At 48.4% G+C, this 25,102-nt stretch overlaps 2 protein-coding genes and 1 non-coding gene across 13 annotated transcripts in view; 1 reads left to right on the plus strand and 2 right to left on the minus strand.

Moving 5' to 3' along the window:
* Positions 1 to 401: 401 nt before the first annotated feature.
* On the minus strand, positions 402 to 14,278 carry PPAN (peter pan homolog). Of its 2 annotated transcripts, XM_028712589.2 has the most exons (12): positions 14,138 to 14,278; positions 13,839 to 14,009; positions 13,066 to 13,167; positions 12,116 to 12,166; positions 11,176 to 11,346; positions 9,610 to 9,686; positions 7,696 to 7,803; positions 7,125 to 7,248; positions 6,823 to 6,901; positions 5,351 to 5,480; positions 5,050 to 5,210; positions 402 to 4,290 (listed from the first exon to the last, which is right to left on the minus strand). In XM_028712589.2, the coding sequence occupies exons 1-12, from the start codon at positions 14,153 to 14,155 to the stop codon at positions 3,857 to 3,859; spliced, it is 1,626 nt and encodes a 541-aa protein (XP_028568422.2). In that variant the 5' UTR covers positions 14,156 to 14,278; the 3' UTR covers positions 402 to 3,856. The 2 variants fall into 2 exon arrangements, with proteins under 2 accessions (XP_028568422.2, XP_028568423.2); XM_028712590.2 differs by lacking the exon at positions 11,176 to 11,346.
* On the minus strand, positions 12,256 to 12,337 carry LOC114588217 (small nucleolar RNA U105B). The gene has a single exon (XR_003704422.1). It is a non-coding gene; the product is annotated as a small nucleolar RNA U105B (small nucleolar RNA).
* Positions 14,278 to 25,102, plus strand: part of KIF17 (kinesin family member 17) — a 44,576-nt gene continuing 33,751 nt past the window's right edge. For 6 of the 10 annotated variants that reach the window (XM_028712584.2, XM_077921023.1, XM_028712588.2 and 3 more), the window contains exons 1-3: positions 14,310 to 16,461; positions 17,958 to 18,104; positions 22,909 to 23,010. In XM_028712584.2, coding sequence (XP_028568417.2) covers positions 16,231 to 16,461; positions 17,958 to 18,104; positions 22,909 to 23,010 — 480 coding nt within the window. In that variant the 5' untranslated portion in view covers positions 14,310 to 16,230. Of the gene's footprint in view, positions 16,462 to 17,957; positions 18,105 to 22,908; positions 23,011 to 25,102 lie in introns of all 10 variants that reach the window. The other 4 variants (XM_028712586.2, XM_077921022.1, XM_028712578.2 and 1 more) reach the window with 4 other exon arrangements.

A 25,102-nucleotide genomic window follows, 5' to 3' on the forward strand; every position in this document is an offset into this window, starting at 1 on the left:
CAGATCAGCACATAACTATCAACAGAGGTGTGGATCTCAGTGTAGAGGAAATCTGTCTCTGTGAGAGGTAGCACTTAAAATAGTGCAAAAATGGCACCCCTGCCTATGCAGTTACCCCATATAAGCCCCTCAACAAACCGCCAGAGGCTGTAGAATCTGGTTCTTACAAACAGGTGTGGTGGACCTTTGGGGAGGTGGCTGTTCTGGGAGGAAGGATTTGTCCAAATAAAACTTACGTCTAAACTTTTAAAAAGTTCTACTAACAGCCAGGCTCACAATAATGAGGTAATACAATAACTTAGAAGGTTCTTCTCTAACAAATTGGTACAATGAAGTATGGCAAATAGCACTTGTGAATTTTTTAAAAAGAAAATTGGCACAAGGCCTGAAGCAAAGACTCATTTGTATTTCAATGGCACAGCTTTATTACATACAGTACATGGCTAAAATCCAAACTAGAGGACTCCTCTCATAAGACTACCATATTGCTTAACTTCAACCATTTATCACCTATACAAATATAAGTCTGAGATAAGAACTTATGTTATTATTTTGCATGCAAATAGCAGCTTCTGGGTGAGAGTGGGGTGTTTTATTACTGTATGTCTCTGATTAAATGTTGTTCTATGGTGAAAGGATTTTTTAAAAGAAAAAAAAAACATGAATAGAAGTCTGCTTCAATGGGAGGAGGGAAGAAATAGAAGGTCCTATAAACTTAAAGATCAAGTACTACTTGGTGGAAAGTCCAACTGCTTAAGGAATGTAACCTTAGGGAACTCATGCAGGTCTTAATTCTCCAGTCGTTTGACTTGGCCCCTGGAGGCACAAGGCAATTCCACCCAAACAAAGCAACAGCACAAAGAGCACAGCACAAGGTGCAAAGTATGCTTGAAATCATTAGAACAGATGTCTTCTAAATTGCTTAAAGACCTTTTGGGAACAAGTGATTAACAAGTCAAATAAAAATAATACCTGGTAAGTTTCAGTGCCGTGCATGGCTCCTTAGAGTTAAGTTGATACAAACTGCAGAACTGGTTGGGCACAATCCAGTCAAGAGTTAAAATGTTTTCAATTTCCAATGATTTGGGCATGTTAAAAGTTGGTCATGCCAATTATGGGGTGTTGGGGAGGGGTAGTCCCTTTAGTGGGGGAGATGTTGTGCTCCTTCTGGGGTACTTTGTCCACCTTTGGTTTCCAGCTCTCACCTGTGACTCCTTGAAGCTGTCAGTATGCAAGTGGCAACACCCAAGAAATGGCTTCAACTGGCCGGCTTGGGCAGATAGAGACTTCCCCTGCCTGAGAAGACAGCCTTCAGCATATTGAGTAGTGGGTCCAATGGTCAAGGTGGCCTTTGCATGTGCTGGAGATGGAAGTGAGAGGTGGACGGGGCTCAACAACCTGAGAAGGTAGCCCACATGGGAGAAGTAAAATTCTGATCCAAACCTCCACTGCCTCACATCTTTACCTATTCATGAGAAAGGCTTCAGGAGGAGGAGGAGGAGGAGGAGGAGAAACCCATACCCACTTTTTTGGCAGGACATCTTTGGAATAAGAAAAGGCAAAGGAGTAAACGTAACACAAATCTAGAGTGGAGTATCTAAGACAGTTGGATGGTGTCTTGTACGTCTCCTTCTGGCAACTCCTGCAACCAACCTAGTGTCAAATGTACTGTTTTCCTTTCCTTTGGACCACATCGGTGGGGCCAAGAGTGTGGTCTTGTTGTCTGGGCAACCCAGGACCTCCATCCACACTGCCCAGGTCACTTCAGTGCTGCTAACATGGCAAAACCAAAGCTGGAGGCAGAAGTTAACAGTCTCTGCAGCCACAGCAGGGGCTGTAATTCTCCAGTGGTTTGACTTAGCCCCAGGAGGCACACTCCATTGTCTTGAGACAGACAGATGCCAACGAACTTATGACTCGAATGCGAAAGGTGAGACACATGGACTTGAAGAAAACATTTGGCAAAGAGCTTTTCAAACAGGACAGAAAACTGGACACTTTGTGGATCCTCTCAAACGTGTTTACAGCCTAAATTCAGCAGTCACCAAAACAGGAATGGAGGGATAGATTGAAGGGTATGTAGTTCCTATAAGATATATTTCTCTTGACCAATGTACAGATGGCTGCTTAGTATCTTATAAGTACATTTCAGGCCTAAAGAGTCCTCTCAGAGATAAGGTCCCACACCCACCTTAAGATAAAGGAAATGTTCTCCAGAGTTTTTGATGGACATTTGAGTTCCTATGGAGCATTCCTCTGACAGTCAAAATGTGGTGCAGACTGTTAAGGATGCTAGTGATTGCCACTTTGAGAGCTCCATTTATCATTTCCATTTATCTGTCTCTCACATAAGTTTTTCCCCTGATGGGGGAAAAACAGCTGTAGTGGTGTTTTGTTCTCTCAGGCAAAAAGACAGAGAAACCCAAATAAGGATCTCTTAAATCAACTGCTTTAACAATGAGATTATCATGCCAAGCTGTGTTAACCATGGTTCAGCTTGATGCCTGAAATGAGCCACAGAGATCACTCTTCTAAAAATTATCTTGCCCATGAGGACTAGAATACTTGCTCTTGCTATTATTTCAGAAGGCAAGGCTTTCGGAATTCCAAACATGGACACAACTACACAAATAATCTGTAGAGTGGTCATGGCTAAGCAGCAATTTCCTTTAATGGGTCTCATTCTGAGACCAGAAAACTATTGAAAATTGCTCATGGAATCTCATCTCCGTAACGGTGTGATCAAGTATCAACCACTTCTCAGACAAATGGGTCTCCTCAAAGGGGAATATCCACACTTGGTCTATCTTGCTCTGACCACCTTCAAAGGCAGGGATGGAGAGCACGTGGCTCCCCAGAAATTGTGGACTCCACCTCCCAGTTGCCCCAGCCAGCCAGCGTGGCCAGTGGTCAGGGATGATGTGGAATCCAACAACCTCGGGGTCACTGGTGCTCCATGGCCCATTTTAAGGAGTGTCCAAAAGTAATTTAAATTACTTTTAAAAAGAGCAAAGAGGAGTAGAATAGAATTAGTTATGAACTATACCCTCAATAAGCTGCACAGTTAAGAACTTAAGAAGAGCCTGTTGGATCAGTCCAAAGACCTATCCTGTTCTTAGTTGTTGGGTGCCTGTGAGAAACCCAGAGACAAAACACAAATGCAGTCACCCTCTCCACTGTTGCTCTCCAACAAGAGTTATTCAAAGGCATATTGACACTTGATAATGGAGGTAATGTGTATCAGTGACTACTAGGCTTGCTGGCTAAGAATTATCCTCCCTGAAAAGACATTTGCAATGGCAGCCATCACTACATATTGCATGAAGGAATCAGGCTGGCCCAGGAGGACAAACTAGGCCTGCCTGCCCCTGCACCTGCCTTCTCACTTACAATCAGTTCAGGGGGCAAAACGGCCTGCCAATCTGCCCCCCCCCCCATTATCAGTGTTGCCCTTCTAGGAAGAGGCAGAAAACAAAATGAATGGGATCGGCCCACTTTTGGCTCGGGCTCCACTTACTGTTGGCCTCTCTCCCTCCTGCCTCACCAGTTCCAGTGGATACCAGCCACCACACTCTTCAGCTGTCTTGAATCTCCCACTATTCCAGCAACAACTGATTTCCCCCTGCTCCATTTCCCCTTGCCAGCAAACAAGCCTTATCAGCCACCATATCCAGCTGACAGACACCGCTGGCCAATTCTGTAGCGATTCAAAGATATTTGTGCCTTGCAAAGCAATGGGGAAAGGGCAAGCCTCACAGAGACAGTCAGACAAAAAGGCAGGCAGCTCACGGTGAATCAGTAGGTATATGTGTCCTGCAAACAGCTATACAAAACCAAGAGAGGGAGGCCCAGGGCTCTAGGCGGGCCTCTTCCCTGAACGTCCGGGCTTTCGGAAGCTTCCTTTCCCCTTAAGCACCGGCTTCTGCCGCAGTCCAGACTTGCCCTGCCCCCAGGGCCTTGAGCCAGGCTGCCGCCGGGCGTGGTGCTGCCCTGGGGCCTGGGGCCGCTTCCTCCTGGTCTTTGGTGACACTCTGTGCTGCACCGCGGGCTGACCAGCCTCCCTGTGCTGCGGACTCTGGGCCCCCTTGGGCTGTCGAGGAGAGAAGCCTCTCAACTTCTGCGGCTTCCACTGGACGGGCCGTGGGGTCCTCTGCTTCCTTGCCTTGGTGCTGGTCCCTGCAGATGCTGCTGGGCTCTGGTCACCAGCAGGATGAGTGCATTTATGCCTTTTCCCAGCTCTGGTGGACTGACTGGGCCTTCGTTTCCTCTTAGCGCTTTGGGGAAACAGATCTAAAGGAGGGTCACAAGGAGAGAAGATAAAGATAGCTGCAGCCTCTATGCCGCCTTGAAGTCCAAAAGGCTCTTTAGGCCACTGGTCTTCAAGTGGTATCTCAGGACCCTCAGAAAAACAGAGAGCTGCTGGAAGAGAAAAACAAAACTTGTAGCATTGTAGATTACAAAGGGGAAATTTTGGAAGGTGGCAACTTGTCCTGCTGGACCAGGAAATTGCTGATAAAATTTTCCCTTCCTCTGCATCTGGTCACTCTGGAAGAACATCACTCAGGGTCAGAAAGTTAGGACAGGGTCCCATGTAAAAGGGTGGGACGGTGGCTGCTTCTGAGCAGACTATTACATGTAACACAGATATAACTGGTGGTCCATACGAAGCTAGGAGGTAGCATTCACACATGCAGTGTCCCTCCCTCCCTCTCCCCTTGGATAGATGCACCTGAGCGTTGACCTTGCAAGTGTCCCAGCTCATGCTCAGAAGCACAACTGTTTTCATCAGCTGCATCCAGGAGGGTCCCTAGCCGCCAAGTCTTTTAAGCACTACTAATTAAGATACCAGTTACAGGTAGGTAGCCGTGTTGGTCTGCCGTAGTCGAAACAAAATAAAAAAATTCCTTCCAGTAGCACCTTGAGACCAACTAAGTTTGTTATTGGTATGAGCTTTCGTGTGCATGCACACTTCTTCAGATACATGCATCAAACTTAGTTGGTCTCAAGGTGCTACTGGAAGGAATTTTTTTTATTTAATTAGATACCAACCTTCATCAGGCTCTTCTCCCACTTCCTGCCGATAATACTCCATGTCATCGTCTGATGGCTCATCCACCTTCTGGTCCTCTTGCATCCCAGGGTCCTCCGCATCACTGTCACTTCCCTCTGCCTGCTTCTTCTTCCTCTTTATCCCCTCCAGACTCTTCTTCCTGTAGCCCGCAAACCAACAATACAATCACAAGTGCACATATCGGTCCTCCCAAAGCAAAGCAGCATGCTACTTTGGAATGTGTGCATGTAGGGACAGCGGCTTTGTGGGACGCAAGGTTCTGGCTCTTCTCTCCCTCACCTGTGAGCCTGCTTCTGCTCCTGCTTGCGTTCCACATCCGCCTCCTGCTTGCGGCGCCGCTCAGCCTTCAGCTGCAGCCTTGCCTCTTTCTGGGCCAGGGCCACCTGGAGCTCTTCCTCCGTTTTATAAACTGAGGGCAGGAGTGAGAAATTAAAACCAACAGCTGTGGACGTTGACACTACACATTAGCAAGTATAAAACAAACACATGGGGATAGATTCAATTAAGCAGTTATGCTTAGCGGGAGCCAACCTAATGAGTCCCACTAGTGGAACTGGGGCTTCTCTCCCCAACTGGCAGGTGGGGAAGGGTAGAAACCCCAGAACTGGGGTGGGCGGGCTCAGAGAGAGATCATTCCATCCGGCAAGCTTAAATGATTCACCAATGGAGTGATTGCGTTCCACTCAATATCTACTCCCTTAAGAGGGCAGCTGGGAACCCAGTGGGAGCAGGTATCACATACAAGTGCTTTTTATCTAAGAAAGCGACAGTGGCACCACTAACACAACTCAGCAACTGAAGACGATGGCTGACAACAGGCCCACCAACCTGAATGCAACATGCTTGGATGCCCAACAGCCTGTTTTTGCTGTTCTGGGGAGGCAGCAAGGGCAGATTTATTCATGCACTGTTGAACATGGCTGGAAGTTATACAGACTTATTGTCCAATATCTTTAATACTGGGGTGCACCCCTAGCTATTCACTTTAACTTCCCCCCACCTTTAAATACAAAATGCTGTTTTTGACCTATAAAGCTTTAAATGGCTCAGGACTCCCCTGCTCAGCACCTGAGGGCCCCCGTCCTGCCACTCACCACCTGGCCCAGGGCGGGGCCTGACGGGCTCCATAAAGGACTGCTGCCGCTGGGCAGAGAGGGCTCCATTTTTGTTTTTGAAATTGCTGTTATTTTTTTACCTATGTCAATTTAAACTGTTATGTTAATGCTGTATTCTTAAGTTTTAGATTTTGATTTATGTGGAAATTGTTTTCCATTTGGTTGTGTAATTTTGATGTGGTTTATTTATTATGACTTTTGTAATTATGTAAATCTTGTCATGTTGTAAGCCGCCTTGAGCGTTGTTTTTAACTGTGGAAAGGCGACATACAAATAAAATGATGATGATGATGATGACTGCAATACCTCAAGGACCGCCTCTCACCATATGAATCAACCCAGAACCCGAGATCATTCTCTGAGGCCCTTCTTTGCGTGGCTCCTCCTCAAGAGGCCTGGAGGGTGGTGACACAAAAATGAGCCTTCTCTGCAGTGGCTCCCCATCTGTGGGTTGCTCTCCCCAGGGAGGCTCCCCTGGCACCTTCATTATCCACCTTTAGGGGCCAGGCAAAAACATTCCTCTTCAACCAGGCCTTTGGCTGATTAATATTCTACAGCCTTTTAAGTGTGTTTGTGGGGGTGGGGGGTATTGTTTTCCACATAGAAGCTCAGGAGAAGAGGGCTCCATGAACTCACTGAAGCTGTGATAGAGCACATTGCCCTGGCTTAACCCTTCCTCCACCTTGATCAGTTGCAGGGTCATTCGAGGGCCAATCTGTTGGGAAAAGAGGCAGAGACTTCATTAGGTCAGAGATATCCTCACCACCACCACCCCACCACCTGCAGGAGCCTGGCAGCCCTCATGGCTATCCCAATTTGGATGATCAGGACTTTCACTGCTGAAGCAGACAGCAGCTGGAAGAGCCGAGGTCAGCTCTATGCTGCCCCCCCCCCCCAGCCACTCCCATTCTGTGAGCTCAAGAGTTCCATGGCCTGACCTCGGTGAGGCGGACAGCGCTCTGTTGGGCCTTCATGTTCCCCCGGCCAGCGTAGGCCTGAGGCAGCTCTGTGGTGTTGTGACTGCCATCTTGCTCAGCTTCACTCTCAGAAAGATTGATGTCTCTGCATTGCAGGGAGGGAAGGAAAACATTATTATTCCTAGCATGCTGCTAACAGAGGAGCTCTGCACATAAAACAGTCCTCAGGCTTACAGTCCAAGCAAGGTGAGACACACAAGGGAAGAAGTGTGGTGGAAAAAGAATGGGCACCAATAAAGAAGAGGATTTATCAGTGGGAGCATGAGAATCAAGCTGGTTTGGCATTCCACAGGAGTTTAAACATACACGAAGAAGTAAAAAGGAACAGAAAATCAGAATCATCATGAAACAGGGCCCCAAATCCACAAACCTCCTTACATCCTGCCTTATTCACAAACCATTAGTCTCTACTGAATCTCTAGCTCTGCTAAGAACAGCTCAACCTGCTCCAGGACCCAAAATGAGCCTACACTTTGAATGGGGTGGGAGTGGGGGCTTAGCTTTATGGGGAGGTGGAGGGTCTTTTTCTCACCTAACCAATAGTTCACTGATGTCCTCCAGACGGCTCATGTTAGGAAACTTCTCCTGCATGATCTTCTTCAGCCCTTTGCTTATTCCTACAGGCACCACTTTCAGACTGCTGCAAAACACAAAGGGCAGGAGAGGGGCATGAAGGCATTCCATCAAGCAAGAGGAGCAAGCCACTGCTATTGTGTTGGGTGGAGGAGGCAGAGCAGATATGCACTGCCATGTACCAGCTCCTAAATTTAGTCACTGGCATCGCCAATTAAAGGTTATTTGGATGCAGGCCTAGGAAAGACTCTTCTCTATTCTGTCTGAGGCCTCTGGCAAGGGTCATGATGTGAAATGTGATGTGCTGACATTATCATCTGGGCAGGGGCTATTCCTGCTTTGCTCCTATATTAGCTGACATAATCTTCTTTCAACTCTGGAAACAAGCTTGGCTTCCAGCTAGGGGTGTGGAATACAATCTAGAAAATTTAGCTGTTAGATTCAGGGGCAAACTCCTTGGATCCTTTTATCCAGGGAAGTATCCCCACGACCTGCTGTCTTCCAGTTGCTCTGGACCCCAACAAGGCAGGTGGCATAATACACTAGAAAAAATGTTGGTTAGATAAATTTTCCAGGATTCAAAACCCTTTTCACTTTGATATGTATCTTTGTTATTAGTTTTCTCCCTCTCACTTTCCTTCTTTTTTCCTGTATCACTGTATTACCTTTAATTGAAATCACCTTAATAAAATATTTTTTTAAAAAAAACCTTGAAAAGAAAGAGAGTAGCGTGACATCACCAGACAGCAATCCCTTAAACTCCTGTTCCCAAGCGGCTTAAGATTCATCAGAATGTTTTGTTTCAGATTAAGACCAGAGACACACCAGCAGACCACACTCTCACCATGTGCACCTAGTTTGCCCTTCTTTTCCGCCTAACTCCCAGAAGGCATCTTTCCTGTGGTGGCTTATCTGAGATCAGGCACACCTAGAAGCTATTTTCTGCAAGTACTACTACAGAACAAGTGTGGATGGAGGATAATAAATCCCCCTCCCCTCCAAAGGCAAATGTGAAAACTGTGCTAAGAGGCTTAGGTATGCCTCCTGCTGTGCAGAAGCTAAAACTAGGCATGCATTAAGAATTCACTAATTAGTTAACTTAAAGAACAATGGTGTACATTTTTCCTCAGAAGTAATATTTGTAAGTAGGTGCAGGATGGAATCCTAGGCTTGGGTTTATGGTTGGCATTGGAGGCAAACAGGACTCTTGTGCCTTTAATTGCTGTGTGTCAGGCTGAAATTCAATAGGCTAAACCCTTTCTTATATTTGTTGTTGTTTAGTCGTTTAGTCATGTCCGACTCTTCGTGACCCCATGGACCAGAGCACGCCAGGCACTCCTGTCTTCCTTTCTTATATAGAAATACAATTACAGGAAACGTTTCACTGTGGCTACTCTCTTAATTTTGTGCCATGCCATGCCCCCCCCCAGCAGCCATATTGTACCATTTTGTGACTAGTGCCAACTGCACTCTTTCAAAATCTGAAATGTGCCCCGGTCCAAAAAGGTTGGTGACCCCTGGTCTATACTATTTTACATTGCAAGAATAAAATAGGATGTACCCCTGGTATGCTGCCCTGAGCTTTATCTTTTATCATCAAACCAAAGCCACAAAGAAGTATTTCTTCCCTGAGTGTACATCCTTACAGTGCAAAACAGTGTTTTGTTTAATGAGCACAATAATATGAATGTTTGACATGCATAATGCGGACTGGCACACAAACAATGAACTGCTAACACAGACTAATTAAAATATATTTTATGAAAGTGGCCATGCATGCAGTATGTCTCTCTTGCAGGTGCAGATTACTGTGAGCTCAGATCTGATCCTTCAGCACTGGGGAGGAGCACAGCATGAAACAGAAGATACTTACTAATGACGGAATTCAAGGATCTGGGTGTCTGGGTTATAGTTGATCAGTACACAACGCTTGATGGCATTAAGGTTTACCTGGGGCAGGGCAGGCAGTGGGTGGTGGGGGGCAGGGTAGGAGAAAAGAGAGCACAACAGCATGAGAACCAAGGCTCACAATATGGCATAAGAGGGCCTTCTCGGTAGTGGCACCCGCCCTGTGGAACACCCTCCCACCAGATGTCAAAGAGAAAAACAACTACCAGACTTTTAGAAGACATCTGAAGGCTGAAGCTTTTAATGTTTAACAAACCACTGTATTTTAATATTTTTTTGGAAGCAACCCAGAGTAGCTGGGGAAACCCAGCCAGATGGGCGGGGTATAAATAATAAATGATGATGATGATGATGAAGTCCCTCATCTGACAAGTACTTTAGGTGGCAATGAAGATTCCCTAGCTGTAACAGCCTTTATAGAAGCCAGGAGGCCTAGTGCCCAATTTCCCTAGTACTCTTGAGGTGGAATTCAACATTGTGCTAAGGCAATTGTTCTGTCTGCACAAGCATTTCTGCTTGGCAGACGGAATGACCTTCCTCCTCCTCCTCCTCCTGGGGCTTCTCTTGACCTTTCTGGGTGGAGAGACAGGAAGTCCCATTCTGCTAGCAGGACTCAATGTGCTAGCTTCTACTAGTGCACAACTTAGCTGTAGCCAGCTCTAGGTATCCAACTTCGGTAACTGAGCTTTAAAAGGTAAAGGGACCCCTGACTTATCAAAGCAATATATCCCAAAACACAGTGCTGATTCAGAGTAAGTTTAACGCATGGTTGTGCTTCATCCTGTTCTTATATCCCTTGCTCTCCAGGCTTCAGGAAGCTATCTGCTATCCAGTTCCCGCTGGTCTCCCTAGGCTTGCGGATAGCAGCCTGTTCTGGGGGCTGGGGTTGGGGGAAGCTCGGGCTTCCCCCGCCCCAGCCCTGTGCCTGGGGGGGAAATAATTTTTTTTCTTTATTTCCCCCCCCCCCAAAAAAAAACTAGGTGCGCCCTATGGGGCGAAAAATACGGTACATTAATTTCCACCCTAACCCTTTCCAGAATGGAAAACGGAGGTCTAAATCACAAACACACTCTATATATCCTGGATGAGGTCATCCTGTCACAAGCTTTGTTGTCACAGAGGTGCCATTTCAGACTGAATGCTCTATAAAACTAACCTCTCTAACTCACATCAGGAAGCAGGTTCCACTCTTGCCTTCTCCCCAATGTTTTCTAGGTGAGGGATATTTTTTGTCTATTAAGAGGCTTCCAACTGTGTGAGCTTTCACTTCCAATCTAACATGGTAAAGCCAAGACACACCTTAACTGAGGCCACACATTTCCCACTTAACCAACCTCACAGAAGTAAATTTGCCCTGAGATTTGGAGATGAAGAAGACACAAGTGTTATGAATAACATACGCTCTTTTTGAGAAGCAGGGCAGAGCTGACCTGTATGACACACCATGGGAGACCAGGGCCAGAGGCATCTGAATAGCAGAGCAGGACCATCAAGCTGACTTCCCACAGTCTCCAGGCCAGCACACACCTACCTTGTGGACATTGATGGAAGGGAACATGTTCTGGAACATAGTCGCCATGACCTTGATGTGCATGCCCTGAAGGCCAAAATTGTTGAGGACCAGGAGTGGGTGGTGGGTGAACTGCTGCTCATGCATCCGGTGCCGCTTCAGGGTTGACACAACATCTTTGATGAGCGAATACTGAAGTGAAACAGATGAGTGAGGCAGCAGCAGAGGTGTATTCTTTGTATTCTCATTTTGTATGTTTTTGTCGTAAACCACCCTGGGATCTTCGGATGAAGGGCAGTATACAAATCTAATTAAACAAAGGTCAGGGATAATGGGAGTTATACTCCAGCAGTATCTGGAGTGCCCATCCTTGATGTAAACCCTGATATCCAGAAGGCCTGTAGACTTGGTACTGGTTCAGCTTCATGAGCATCTCAAGCTTTCGTTTTAAAAAACACACAGGTTTCTAGACCTCATGGCAGCAAATATATGCTTGGAAATTGTACTCCTGAAATCCCTGAAGCTAGAGGGGTGGCTGCATATGATGTTCAGTAGTGATAAAGCCAGGATAAATTAGGCAATTTACAGTGAATACAGGCTGCAAAATACATTTAAGTGATACAGGCTGCAAAATTTAGATTGTCTTGAAGTACAGATAAATAATTCACCTAGGTCAAGGATTCACAGCACACCACATTAGCAGTCTGTAAGAGGGGTGGGAGGGTGGTTATTGGTTTGCTTGGTTTTCGTTCTTGTTTTTATTATGTATTTTGTTTTAATCTTGTATTTTTATGCTGTGAACCACCCTAAGATCTACAGATGAAGGGCGATATATAAATAAATAACCCACTAGAAAGAACAGGTAGCAAAAAACCCTTCTAACTTTAGCAAGCTATAAAAGGGTCTTTCAGAGGCAGCTGTATTCTAACTAGCCTACCCTACTATTTCCAGCAACTGGTACCTGAGCAACTCTGAAGGTCAAGGTTGGTCCACCAGGAAGACGGAAGAATTTCTGAGGAAGAGAGAAATCAATCAGAGCAGCCTCTACCACAGGCAGATTGGTTGTCATAATTCAAACTCTGCTTTTAGTGTTTTGCAAAATCCAGATGCATCAGTGCGTTTACTTTGAAGTGAGAATCACAGGTTTCACTCAGCAAAACACATTGTCATCATTTGCATCAGGTCATCAGGCAGAGTTACAATGATACTTCATCCTGCAAAGCAGGGTTCTGGAGAATGATAAAGTTCTTCAGAAGCTTATCAGGACTCCCTCAGTGAGAGGGTCAGTACCAGACAAGCCTTTCCGACAATTCTGCCTTGCCATACTGCTTCATGGTAGCCTTTCCCAACCTGGTGCCCTTCTGGATGGCATCAGGTTGGGGAAGACTGCTCTACGACTACATATTGCAGGGAGTGATCAGTGACCTGGGCAAGCAGGGGGACTTGTGTGTCCTAGGAGGCTGTACTCAGTTCACACTCAGCAACGAGGCCCAAGAAGCTTGGTCACTGCTCCATAGGAATTGACTGTAAAATCTAGTACATGCTCCAGAATCTCCTGCCTTGAAGAGTAGAAGCTTCACAATGACAACACAAAATTGTCCTCAACAGACAAATCAATTTGAAGACAAGAGTTTGAAAAGCATCAATATAGAGAGAAAGAATTCAAGTTGCACATTCTAACACAGGCACAGGCAAACTCGGCCCTCCAGATGTTTTGGGGCCACAACTCCCATCATCCCTAGCTAACAGGACCAGTGGTCAGGGATGATGGGAATTGTAATCTCAAAACATCTGGAGGGCCGAGTTTGCCTGTGCCTGTTCTAACAGAACCAAAACACAAGACTAGCAGGGCAGAACAATATCGGAACCACTTGTTGCCACCACTCAGCAACTTCTCACTGCTTAACTTACAAGGTTGATATTGGTGGGGGTTTTCGTGAACACCAGGAAGTGAGTCACACCGAGAGGTCCAGCCACTGCCACAAAGTCTTTCAGAGTGTTCTTCTTGCGCACCTGAAAAAGTCAAGACCTGTAATCAGTGTGGCTCTGCTGTTTGTGCTGCCAGACAAAAACCAGGGCATAGAATTGTCTTTAAATTACTTAATTAAATTAGTTGAAGTAAAATGCTTTAAAGTTACTAGAGTTTTAGAAATCCATTTTGAGCAAACATGTACTCAGGAAAGCCTCTGGTATTCTTACCCTACCTGCCGCCCCCCCCCAGCCATTCCCAACTACATCCTTGAACACTTTTGCAACAAAACTAAACAAGCGCAAGGACTAGCATTTTGCATTAAATATGCAAAATGGCTAGGTACTATGTGATCCAGGTTTCATAAACACAGATCTGTATAACTGGCAAAATGTTTGCAAGATTTTTTAAAAACAAACACACAGCCCACCCCCTAAATGATCCAGAATTTATACAGCCCCTGTCAGAGGGAGACGATTATGCTGACTGGAGCAATGTTTTATTGTTCTGAACAAAAATGGTCCAAGACCACACATTTTTAAATGTATGTAGAGAGAGAACCAAACTGTTTTCTGGGCATTTATGTGTGGATTTAATTCCTCATCCCCATCTAGTAGCCTATATTCCCCTTAGAATCAGTCAGAAGCCCCAATCTGTAAGAGGCCTCTCCTACCCGCCCCCCTCCGGAACACCATTTCTTTCCCCTTGGCCTCACCTTGAGGCTGGAGGCCGTGTAGGGCTGCATCACGCGGCGGACGTCCAGGATGAGCTGCTGCAGGTTCTTGCCCACGCGGCCGCGGTGGAAGACGAAGGAGTGCGGGACGGAGCCGAACTCCTCCTGGCCGCGCAGCTGGGCGGCCGCGCGCTCCTTCTTCTGGTTCTTGGTCTGCAAGGGAGGAACGCGAGACCTCGTGCAGGGCCGGCGGCGAGGCAGGCAGGCAGGCCGGCGCCGCTCCCTCCCCGGACGCCCCGCCGCCCGCCTCACTCCCGCCCCCTCCCCGGCCCAGGACTCACCTTGCGCGGACGACCCATCGCGGCGGCGGCGGCGGCGGCTGCTGCTTCGGGCTCCTCCGGAGAAAGAGCGAGCACGCGGTCCCCTCCACTTCCGGCCGCGTGTGCTGCGCCGCCCCAGCGCCGGGCCCCGCCCGGAAGTGCGCGCAATCAGCGGTCCGGGTTGTCCCCTAGACGCGCGAATATCCGGTCCGAGAAAGCGGCCCGCCTGCCTGGCCGCGCCTCGGACTCGCCCGGGCACGCGGTTCTGGCCCCGAGCAGACGGGGCGCTGCTGGGAACAAGCGGCTTTTCTGCGAAGTGAGTTGGAGCCGCGCGAGGAAAGCGAGGCCTCAGTCGCGGGGAGCAGCTGCCCCCTAACAAAACTCCCGGCCGCGCCCGTCTCTCTTCGCCCCCGATTCTCTTCCATGCATCTTAACTCTCTTTTATCCCAAAGGCGAGGGGGGGGGGGCTGCATGTATTTTTAGGTTTAAGACCCACACGCAGGTATAAAACAAAGCACCAAATTTCTGAGCGTTTTGTATCCTTTACTATGTAGGTAGGGCAGAAATGCTTGAAAGAAAGGCGGGGGAGATGTTATTTTTGAGTGAAAGACGGCGGCGAATTGCCGCGCCTGGTGCATAATTTCCCGCACCTTTGGATTCAGTCCAATGCGAAAGCTTTAATGCTCCGGGGCAATTCAGGGGTCGCACGTTTTGGTCGTGCGTAGGATTGAGCGCAATTTCTTCCCATCCCGAGGCAGCCCCCGAGTTCACCGCGAAAGGATTCCGTGGCGGGAAGCCAGTTTTCCTGAGCTGCCTTTAAAAAGTTTCAACACGAAAACCCGCTGGGCTCTGGGCGCCGGAGCAGCCGCCCGGTTCCCCAGGAAGGGGCCTCTGCTGCCCTGCTCAGCCCAGGTCTGCGCCCGAGGGGCAAAGCCACCCGCGGACTGCGGCGCTCCTCGCCCCGCCTCGGAGGCTGCCGCGCGCGCCCAGAGAGACGCTGCCGGTCGCCCGAGCAACGCCGACGCCGCCACTGCCACTGCCAGGAGCCGGCGGCGGGCGGGCGGGCGGGCGGGCTGGACGGCGAAGCGGCGCCCGGCCCGAGCCCCCCTCCATGCCTGCCCCGCGCAGCCCCGCCCCGCCCTCCCGCGCCCTCGACCCCCGAGGCCGGTAGGCAGGGGGCTGTGCCGGCGGAGCGGGATCCCGCGTCCGCGCTCGCGTGCCCCGCCGGGCCTGGCTCCTTCCGGAGCCCCCGTGAGGCTGCGGTGAGGCTCCCCGCGCTCCCGGGCCCCTCAGCTGTCCCCCCCCCGCTCCGCTTGTGGGCCAGGCCCCCTCCGGGCCAGCTGCCCCCATTCCCCGCCCTCTGGCCCCCCTGGTGCTGTGCCAGTTCCCAGCTGCTCAGGCTGCCAGGGCCTGGAGCTCCCAAGTCTCTGGGCTTGACAGCCCCTTAATGGATCATCTCTGGCAGATTTAGAGGTGAAACTGATGCGTGTCTCCCCAGCCATTGTTCCCTTCAGCAACACCCAGTCCTTGGGGGAAGCAAGAAAAGGGCTTCCATGCGCACCCATGCACAGTTGCGCGGAGCTGCCGGCCGCTGGCACCGGAGCCTTCATTGCCTAGCAGGGTCTTTGTGAGGTCACACTCACATTCCAGGTTCTGAGGAAACGCCGCTGCTGCTCATCGCTGCTCCTGCCAAAGCAAGACCAAGGAAGAACACCTGTTCTTCTGCCAGGCTTCCCACCCCACTGCCCTAGCATAGTACTGCCTTCGGCCGCTCACATTCTTGGCACTTCTCTCGTGGCACTTCAGGTGTCCCATATTTTCCTAGAAAATCCATCACCTGGTGTAGCACATGTTGCCCTCTTACGGTCGCACCCCCTGCACTGATCTTACCCAAAAGGAATTACCTGTTTTGTACTACTTGCTTTGCCAGGCAAAACAGTCTTCACCCTTGGCCAGTTGTCTGACAGCACAGCAGCTGGCCTTCAAGCTGCCATTTTCTACTGCCTTGTTCTTGACACTCCATTGAAGTGAGCACAAGCCCTACTTCCTGTGCTGGAGGTAACGTGCCTTAGCCCCACACCAAGTCTCCAAGCCCAAGTTCATGGGCCTTGAAGATGGCCTCAGAAGCGGTGAAAGTGATTGTGCGTTGCCGCCCTTTGAATGAGCGTGAAAAGCAGCTGGGCTGCAAGGTGGTGGTCAACATGGACAGCTCCTGTGGCCAGTGCTTTATCCAGAACCCTATGGCATCCGAGGACCCACCCAAACAGTTCACCTTTGATGGGGCGTATAACATGAGCCACAACACAGAGCAAATCTATAATGAAATTGCCTACCCCCTCATAGAGGTGAGTGCAACCAGCTGCAGATATTGCGTTTTCAAGCGCTCTGCCTTCCGTCGCGGTGTTCCATTGCACCAGAAGCAGATCCAGAAAGCTGTCTGGGTCCTTTACCTTTACCTATTGGGAAATCTACAGCTCAGTGATATAAATGTCACATACTGTACTTAAGTGTGTGCGTTCATAGTTTGCTTATCCTAGGGAAGTGGGTAACTTAAAGCAGGGGGGAAATTAAGGTACTGGAGCAGAAAAAAATCTGTAGCAATGGCCTTTAATTTTTTCAGACTTGGGGCCCTCATTTCATGTTAACCTGCTCAAAACAAAATTACAGAGCAAGCCGATGCATAACCTCAGAAGGTGATGCACTCTCCTTCATTGGAGGTTTTTCAGCAGAGTTTGGGTAGCCATCTGTCAGGAATGCTTGAGCTGAGATTCCTGCACTACAGGGGGTTGGACTAGATGACCCCTTGGGTCCCTTCCAGCTCTACAATGCTATGATTCTATGACTACCAAGAAGTAAATCCAATTCAAAGGGACATACCTCAGGAAAGAGTGCAGTATGTAGTTATAATAATATATCACACACACTTTTCAATTTCCTCTCCCCACCCCTCTTTCTCCTGTAGAAGATGATGGGCCCTGTGTTAGATCAGATTGCAATTCAGCTGTGGCATGGTTGAAGACTGATGGTTATCTATTGGGGTGGGGAGTCTCTGGTCTTCCACATGTTGTTGCACTCTATTATTAGCATAGTAAGTGATGAGGGAGGGACGCGGGTGGCGCTGTGGGTAAAAGCCTCAGCGCCTAGGGCTTGCCGATCGAAAGGTCGGCGGTTCGAATCCCCGCAGCGGGGTGCGCTCCCGTTGCTCGGTCCCAGCGCCTGCCAACCTAGCAGTTCGAAAGCACCCCCGGGTGCAAGTAGATAAATAGGGACCGCTTTCTAGTGGGAAGGTAAACGGCGTTTCTGTGTGCGGCTCTTGCTCGCCAGAGCAGCGATGTCACGCTGGCCACGTGACCCGGAAGTGTCTCTGGACAGCGCTGGCCCCCGGCCTCTTGAGTGAGATGGGCGCACAACCCCAGAGTCTGGCAAGACTGGCCCGTACGGGCAGGGGTACCTTTACCTTTACCTTTAAGTGATGAGGGATGATGGGAATTGAAGTTCCCTGCTGATCTATAGGACAATATGTATGAAAGACTATTCTGCCTACACAGAATTCATCACAGAATTCATTGCAGAATTTGCAAATAGCAGTAACTCTAACTTCTGTAAGCCCTGGGCTATGGAACCCCTACATCCATGCTATCTCATATCCAATTCTTTTTGAAACACTCCCAGAGATGCATGCTTATTCTAATTAAATATTTGAGTGGATCTTAATAGAAGCTGATGCCTGTGGTTAGTTTGCCTGCAAACAAAATCTCTTGAGGAAGGGTAGACACTGAACTGAGAACACAAATCCAAGCTGATGGTTATTATTAATCTGCATTTTCTGTTTAAATTCCAGGGTGTTACAGAAGGCTATAATGGTACCATCTTTGCCTATGGGCAGACGGGAAGTGGGAAGTCTTTTACCATGCAAGGGATTCTGGATCCATCTTCCCAGAAGGGCATAATTCCCAGAGCATTTGAACACTTATTTGAGAGTGTGCAGGTACATACGATTAAAATTGTCCAAGGGACTAGCTGGCTAAGGGCTTGTTTACACAATTAGCAATTCTGATATCTAGAGGGCCTCTCTTTGGACACTTGATTTGATAAAATTTGAACCTTAGCTGTCTTGGAAAAACTGATAAGCAAGGTACATTTGTATAGGGCAGGGGTCTGCAACCTTTAAGACAAAAAGAGCCACTTGGACCGAAGGAAAAAAAACTGGGAGCCGCAAAACCATTGCGACATTTAAAACAGTGGGGAGTGTCAGGGCACACAATGCACCTCCTTCCCTCGCTAGTATCCGCCCCGGAGCCGCGGCAAAGGTGTAAAAGAGCCACATGCGGCTCCGGAGCCGCGGGTTCCTGACCCCTGGTATAGGGGATAAATAAAGGAGGGCACATGACAAACTTTTATCGAAATGCTCCCTGCAGTGTTCCTGCTACTAGCTGAGTTATTCAATCCAAGACTAGCGTAAGAAAATCCAGAAGCCCCACCCTGACTTCCCCCAATGCTAGCCGAGTCATAATCTCCCCAAAGACATCTAAAATTGGTAGCAGGGACATCACAACAGATAAGGCAACACAGAGCCCCACAGCACTGATTACCTCCAAAAGAGAACAAATATCAGTTTGAATGGAATTTTGATTCTGGCTTGGAAGCAAGCTGTGAACCAGGAAGTGGGTGAGAGACTCGTTTTGCATGAGGGGAGCAAGAACATTGAGTGTGAGCCACAGGTTGCTCCTGAGAGCAAAGTCATGTTTTGGTTGAGTTTTCTGAGCAGAGGTGTTGAAGTAAAACAGACTGATATGAAATGAAAGTCAGTCAGCCAGCAACCCTTAGCATAAGGTTACCAGATTTTTTTCAATGAATCCGGGGACACTTTAAATAAATAAATAAATAAATAAATAAATAAATAAATACTACATGTTTGGGACGTTGGTGCTGCAGCGATGGCCTTGACCTCAACCGCCACGTTTCCCCTTCCTCTGAGGCTTCTATCTCCTTTCTCCATGAGCCTAGGCAGCCCTTGAGTTGTTGGTTCTTCGGTGGTGATGGTGGTGGTGGTGGTGAAGCAATGTGCGGTGGGTCAGGCATGGAAGGCAGAGAAGGAGGGCCAAGAGCAGCAGTGAGGCTCGGGCAGCGCGATGCCTCCCTTCCCATTGGAGCAGCCCCAATCCCATTCCTACTTGCGTGCAAGCAGGAGGGGGCACGGATCCCTCAGCTGGGAAGGGAGGCTTCCCCTTGCCTGAGAGATCCCTGCCCCCTCCTGCTTGCACGCAAGCTCTGATAGACAGCGTGAAGCCTCCCTTCACAGCTAAGATCCCCGCCCCACTCCTGCTTGCACACAAGTAGGATTTGGGAGGCTGCTCCGATAGGCAACATGAAGCCTCCCTTCACAGCTTAGTTGCTGGGGTCAGGGAAGGTGGAGGCAGCCCGGAAGCTGCATCTTAGAGACCCTCCACCACCATCATATGGGGACTTCTGAGCAGCTCCTGAAGCCAGCCAGAGCCAACTGCTCCGGGCTGCTGAGACTGCCACGGCTGTGTTTCCCGGGGACATTAGATGAAATCCAGGGACATTCTGGGGATGGAATTTGTCCAGGGACTTATTCATAAATCTGGGGACTGTCCCTGGGAAACAGGGATGTCTGGTAACCCTACCATAGCAAGATCGGGTGTTCTTGACTTGTCTTTCTTTCTCCCTGGGGAATGTGATCATGTAAATAATTGTAAGGGGGGTTTTTTCCTTGCTGGTGGAGTGCCTTTTTCCATAGAGAAATTCAGTGACCTGTATGTGACTCCAGTTAACCAGCAAGAGTTATGACCAGCCATACCACTAGGCAGAGTTGGGAAGCTGCTTCAGGCAGCGAATCCTGTGGGCAGAAAATAATAGTTTTCTGTGATGTACAACCTATTGCCTTCAGGTGCAGTAGAGAGATGCTGGCCTGGTTCAAACACATTGTTTAAAAATAACATATTTTGAACCATGATCTAATGTGCACAAGCAATTTGCTCCTCTCCTGCTCCTTACTGTCCCAGGGCATGGGGGGGCAGGGAGCAGAGGTATATCTAGGCACTGTACTGGCACCGGTTCCCCGGAGAAAAACAAATGCAACCCAAATACTTGAAGCTTCTGGAGTGAGGGTGAGGCAAGGCCAGGAGTTGTAGTCCAAAACATCTGGAGGGCGCCAGGTTGGCAAAAGCTGGCTTAAGGCACATAGATGTGAGCCACAGGTGCAGAAAGACATAGAAAGGCGCATGAGATTTGGCAGAAACATATACCGTATTTTTCGCCCTATAGGACGCACTTTTCCCCCTCCAAAAATGAAGGGGAAATGTGTGTGCGTCCTATGGGGCGAATGCAGGCTTTCGCTGAAGCCTGGAGAGCGAGAGGGGTCGGTGCGCACCGACCCCTCTTGCTCTCTAGGCTTCAGGAAGCTATCCCCCCAGCCCGGCAAGCTGCCAGAGCGATGCCAAAGCTGCGCGCAGCTTCGCCATTGCTCTGGGACCCGTTCTGGGGGCTGGGGTCGGGGTAAACTCCGGCTTCCCCCGCCCGCAGCCTCGCAAGCTCCGAGAGCGATGGCGAACGTGCGCGCACCTTCGCCATCGCTCTCGGACCCTTTCGGGGGGGGGCTGGGGTCGGGTATTCCCCCCCCCCCAAATCTAGGTGCGTCCTATGGGCCGGTGCGTCCTATAGGGTGAAAAATATGGTAATCTAATTTCCAAAGAACATTGGGCATTTAGGATGGTGGATTTAGGAAATAAGCACATAAAAGTTTTCTGTTGTTTTTTTAATGGTGTGCAATTATTGAAAACAACAGCAACCACACTGTGCTGTCACTCAGAACCTAAACACCTAAGTAGATCCTAAACACCTAAGTAGATCCCAATGAGTTGATTGTAAGTTTCTTCCAGAATTGTAATCTTTAAACATGTTTACCCATAAGTAAATCCAATGTGAATTCAGTTGGACCTAGTATATAATTTTAGGTTTGCTGTTTTAATCTGGTCTACTAGTATGACTAAATAAATGGAATATAATTGTGCAGTATTCATAAGGAAATTAGAAGCAATACTCATTGTGAAGCAGCAATCCCTTCTGAACCAAGGTAAGGCACTTAAATTCTAAGAATTAAAGAAGCTGCAGCGTTTAAGTGTCCACAGTTTCTTTGCAAAGGTGAAGGATAGGAAGGGATTCAGAACAGGTGAGGGCCACACAACTTTGCTCCCAGTTAATTAGTCTGAACAAGCACCAACTTGATGAATATCTATTTTATGAAATCATGTTTCTCTTCTGAACTTTTGAGAATTGGCAGGAATTGGATCTATGGCTTCTTTATGACATGTCCACCTCACAAACTATTATCTTTCTGACTTCTCCTATAATGCTGCAAACCAAAATGTGGGAAATGCTGAACCTGAACCTTGCGGTCTGCTGTCCAGATATGCAAACAATATATTCTCAACCAATTATCCAGAGCTGGCTTAAGTCATTTTAATGCCCGAGGAGTGGCCAGTGAAGCCACACCCCACATCAAGGTGCATAGTAGCCAAGGCTGGCCAGTTCCTTCTAGCACCTGAGGCAGAAAAGCCAAAAAGCACCTTTCCTGCTCCTAGTCCATAAAAATACCGTGATAATAAATCAAAATCTTTAACAATTTGCTGCCCCTTCCATGACACCCAATATCAGCTGCCTGAAGCAGCCTTCCCACTCTGATGGTCAGGAATCCACAGGTGCTCATCACCATCATTTATACCTCCACCCAAATAAAACACCCACCCCCTTCAATCGGAGCCGTAGCTGGGGGGGGGGGGGGCTAGCCAGGTTTTTTGCCCTGGTGAAGTCTCCAGAGGAGCACCATTGAGGCTCCCAGCCTGTATGTGTGTATGCACATGGGGGGGGGGGCGGGGAGGCACCAAACTGGGTCTTTGGTCCAGGTGAAATAAAGCCTAGTTTTGCCCCTGCCTTCAGATTCTGCTGGGCAGCTGTTTAAAGTGTTGCAGCCAGCCTTGCCACTCCTTTTCCTGCAGCATCCCACACACCTCTTCCCCCTTGAAGACTGGCCTCTTCTCTTCCCAGACCCTCACCTCCTTGGCATCCAGACAATCACAGGCTCTCTGCACTGTGAAAAGCTGAAAGGTTGGTGTGGTTTGGGCTTGCAGAGGAGGTGCCTGCTGCACAACATGTCATCAGCCATGCAGTTTTTGCACCCCCTCTGGGCCTGCACTCTTAACCAACTCCTTGGTATGCCCCTGGCCAGGGAGGAAACAAGCTAGAACGTGGCTTGTCTTGAGTGCAGATGTGGGCTTGAAATTGGTTTCTCTCCTAACAACCATGAGCAGAAGTCTCCGCATCTTGGTCATATTCAAATGGTTTCACTAGCGGAGTAGAAACATTGGGTTCCCTTTGTGTAGCTAGAGTAGATAGAGCAAGAATTTCCGTTATGCTGGGGGGACATTCTCTCCCACTTTCCATCTGAAGTGGTACAGACCAGACAGTGAGAACCTGCTCCAAGCATGTTTCTGGATCTGACCAAAGGCCCATCATAGTCCAGCGTCCGATTCTCCCAGTGGATAACCAGGTGCCTATGGGAAGCCTGCAAACAGGACATGAGTGCCACAGCGCTTTCCTAGTTGCAGTTCCCAGCAACTGATGTTCAGAGGCATTGCCTCTAATACTGGAGGGAGGACACAGTCATCATGCCATCAAGAACCCCGTCCTCCTAGCAGACAATCCTGACAGAGTATAAATCAGCTTGGAAACTTAAGAAGCCTATTCTTGTTTTTGCTTCGGGTTTTTTACAGTGTGCCGAAAACTCCAAGTTCTTGGTAAGGGCTTCTTACCTGGAGATCTATAACGAAGACATCAGAGACCTCCTTGGTCCAAACACCAAACAAAAACTGGAGGTGAGGACACCAGACTAGCAACTTAGTTTGAAGTAAGTCAAAAAACAAAACAAAAATCCAGAAACCAGAATTCTGACAGTTCGCTGTGAGAAAAATAAACCCCACACAATGAATTGTCAGGAACGTAAAGAACATTTATTCAGAGAAAATTAGAAACCTGAATTGAAAAATTTGGTAGGTTAACTTGGTATGTGAAATCCATCCCTCTTTCCTTGTCACCATCATCACCAGAACCCTTCTTATTCCAGGACCCTCAGTGATGGGGCTCCTTGCTCATATTTTTCCCATTGCTCCCGCTTCCCTTTTGTTCAGCATCTGAATAAGCAGTAGAATCAGTAGGAACTTTTAGGGTCTTATATCAAATCAGACCATTAGTCCGTCAACTCAACATTGTCTACTGAAACTGGGAAAGATTCTCCAGGGTTTCAGTCTGAAGTATTTTCCAGCCCTATCTGGAGTTTGTACTTGGGAACTTTGGGATGCTAAATGTGCACTCATCCCTTCCCCAGAACATGGGTGCCAAGAGGTTGCCTTATATTGGTCATGGGGGTGGAGCCTGCTTGGAGCAGGAGGTGGTGCCTCTGGTGGGCCATGCAGCAGACTGGCGACTTGGGTAGAGCCTGACGGACGTGGTGATTTAGAGCATGGGTAGGCAAACTAAGGCCCGGGGGCTGGATCTGGCCCAATCGCCTCCTAAATCCGGCCCACGGACAGTCAGGGAATAAGCGTGTTTTACATGAGTAGAATGTGCCCTTTTATTTAAAATGCATCTCTGGGTTATTGGTGGGGCATAGGATTTTGTTCATTTTTTCTTCTTCAAAATATAGCCCGGCCCCCCACAAGGACAGTGGACCAGCCCCCTGCTGAAAAAGTTTGCTGACCCCTGATTTAGAGCAAAGAGCACAGCTCTCAAGCCAATCAGGAAATTTGATTTTGTTGCTTCATGCTGAAGTTTTAGACTTTCTCCTGGGGATCCAAACAAAGGAGGCGGCTAAAACCCTAAGTATTACGACCAGACTCCAAGATCTGGCAGTCTGACAAAACAACCCATGCTAGATTACATACTAAATCTTAATTTCAAATGGAGGAGTGGCTTGTGGCATTGGGCCAATAATAACTATTCCAGTTTTAGTGAATGGTTCCCCAGTAACACCACTGGGCTGTAATGGGAAATGCTTATGACCTCCGTCATGTCCCACTCATTGGCATACATCACAAGACCTGACATAGAACTTAACATCTCCAAACACATCAGGCCAATAAAATTCCCTAGTAACCTTTCCTAATGTACACTTAAACTCCAAGCGCCCTGAAAAGGCAGATTTGTGAGCCAGATGTAAAGCAGTCTTTCTGTATGTTTGGGTCCTACCAACTGTCTTCTCAGTTCACACTCTGGGGCCGATTTCTTTGGAAGGAACCGGCTATAAAGTAACCCTTCCTCCCAGATGAAACTACTCTTGGTCCAGCGCCAGCCCTAGGCACCCCCGCACTTCTATATAATTCTAAAGTTGGATCCTTAAGCAGTTCTTTCTTAAATTCAATATCATGAAGTGGTGAAGGAGAAGTCACGATATTCTCACCAGACTTTGCCAAGGAAATTTCTGCTGACTCACAAGCTTAATCAAACTGATTGACATTTCCAGTGACAGGCTCCTCAACACATTGGCTAGACCTTGGGTAGGCAAACTAAGGCCCGGGGGCTGGATCCGGCCCAATCGCCTTCTAAATCCGGCCGATGGACGGTCCAGGAATCAGCATGTTTTTACATGAGTAGAATGTGCCCTTTTATTTAAAATGCATCTCTGGGTTATTTGTGGGGCATAGGAATTCGTTCATCCCCCCCCCCCCAAAAAATATATAGTCCAGACCCCCACAAGGTCTGAGGGACAGTGGACCGGCCCCCTGCTGAAAAAGTTTGCTGGCCCCTGGGCTAAACAATTCACCAAAGGTTAACCCTTTAGGGTCAGGCAACAGCTGAGCTAAATGCTGTCTTAAAAGCAAGATCATTGCCTATAAGGCAAAGGTGTAAACATCCTTTTCTTGTACTAAAACTGGTAAGGACCTTGTAAAATCTTTGTATTCACAACCCACC

The sequence above is a fragment of the Podarcis muralis genome, chromosome 17 (genome assembly GCF_964188315.1).
Source record: "Podarcis muralis chromosome 17, rPodMur119.hap1.1, whole genome shotgun sequence".
Taxonomy (NCBI): Eukaryota; Metazoa; Chordata; class Lepidosauria; order Squamata; family Lacertidae; genus Podarcis; species Podarcis muralis.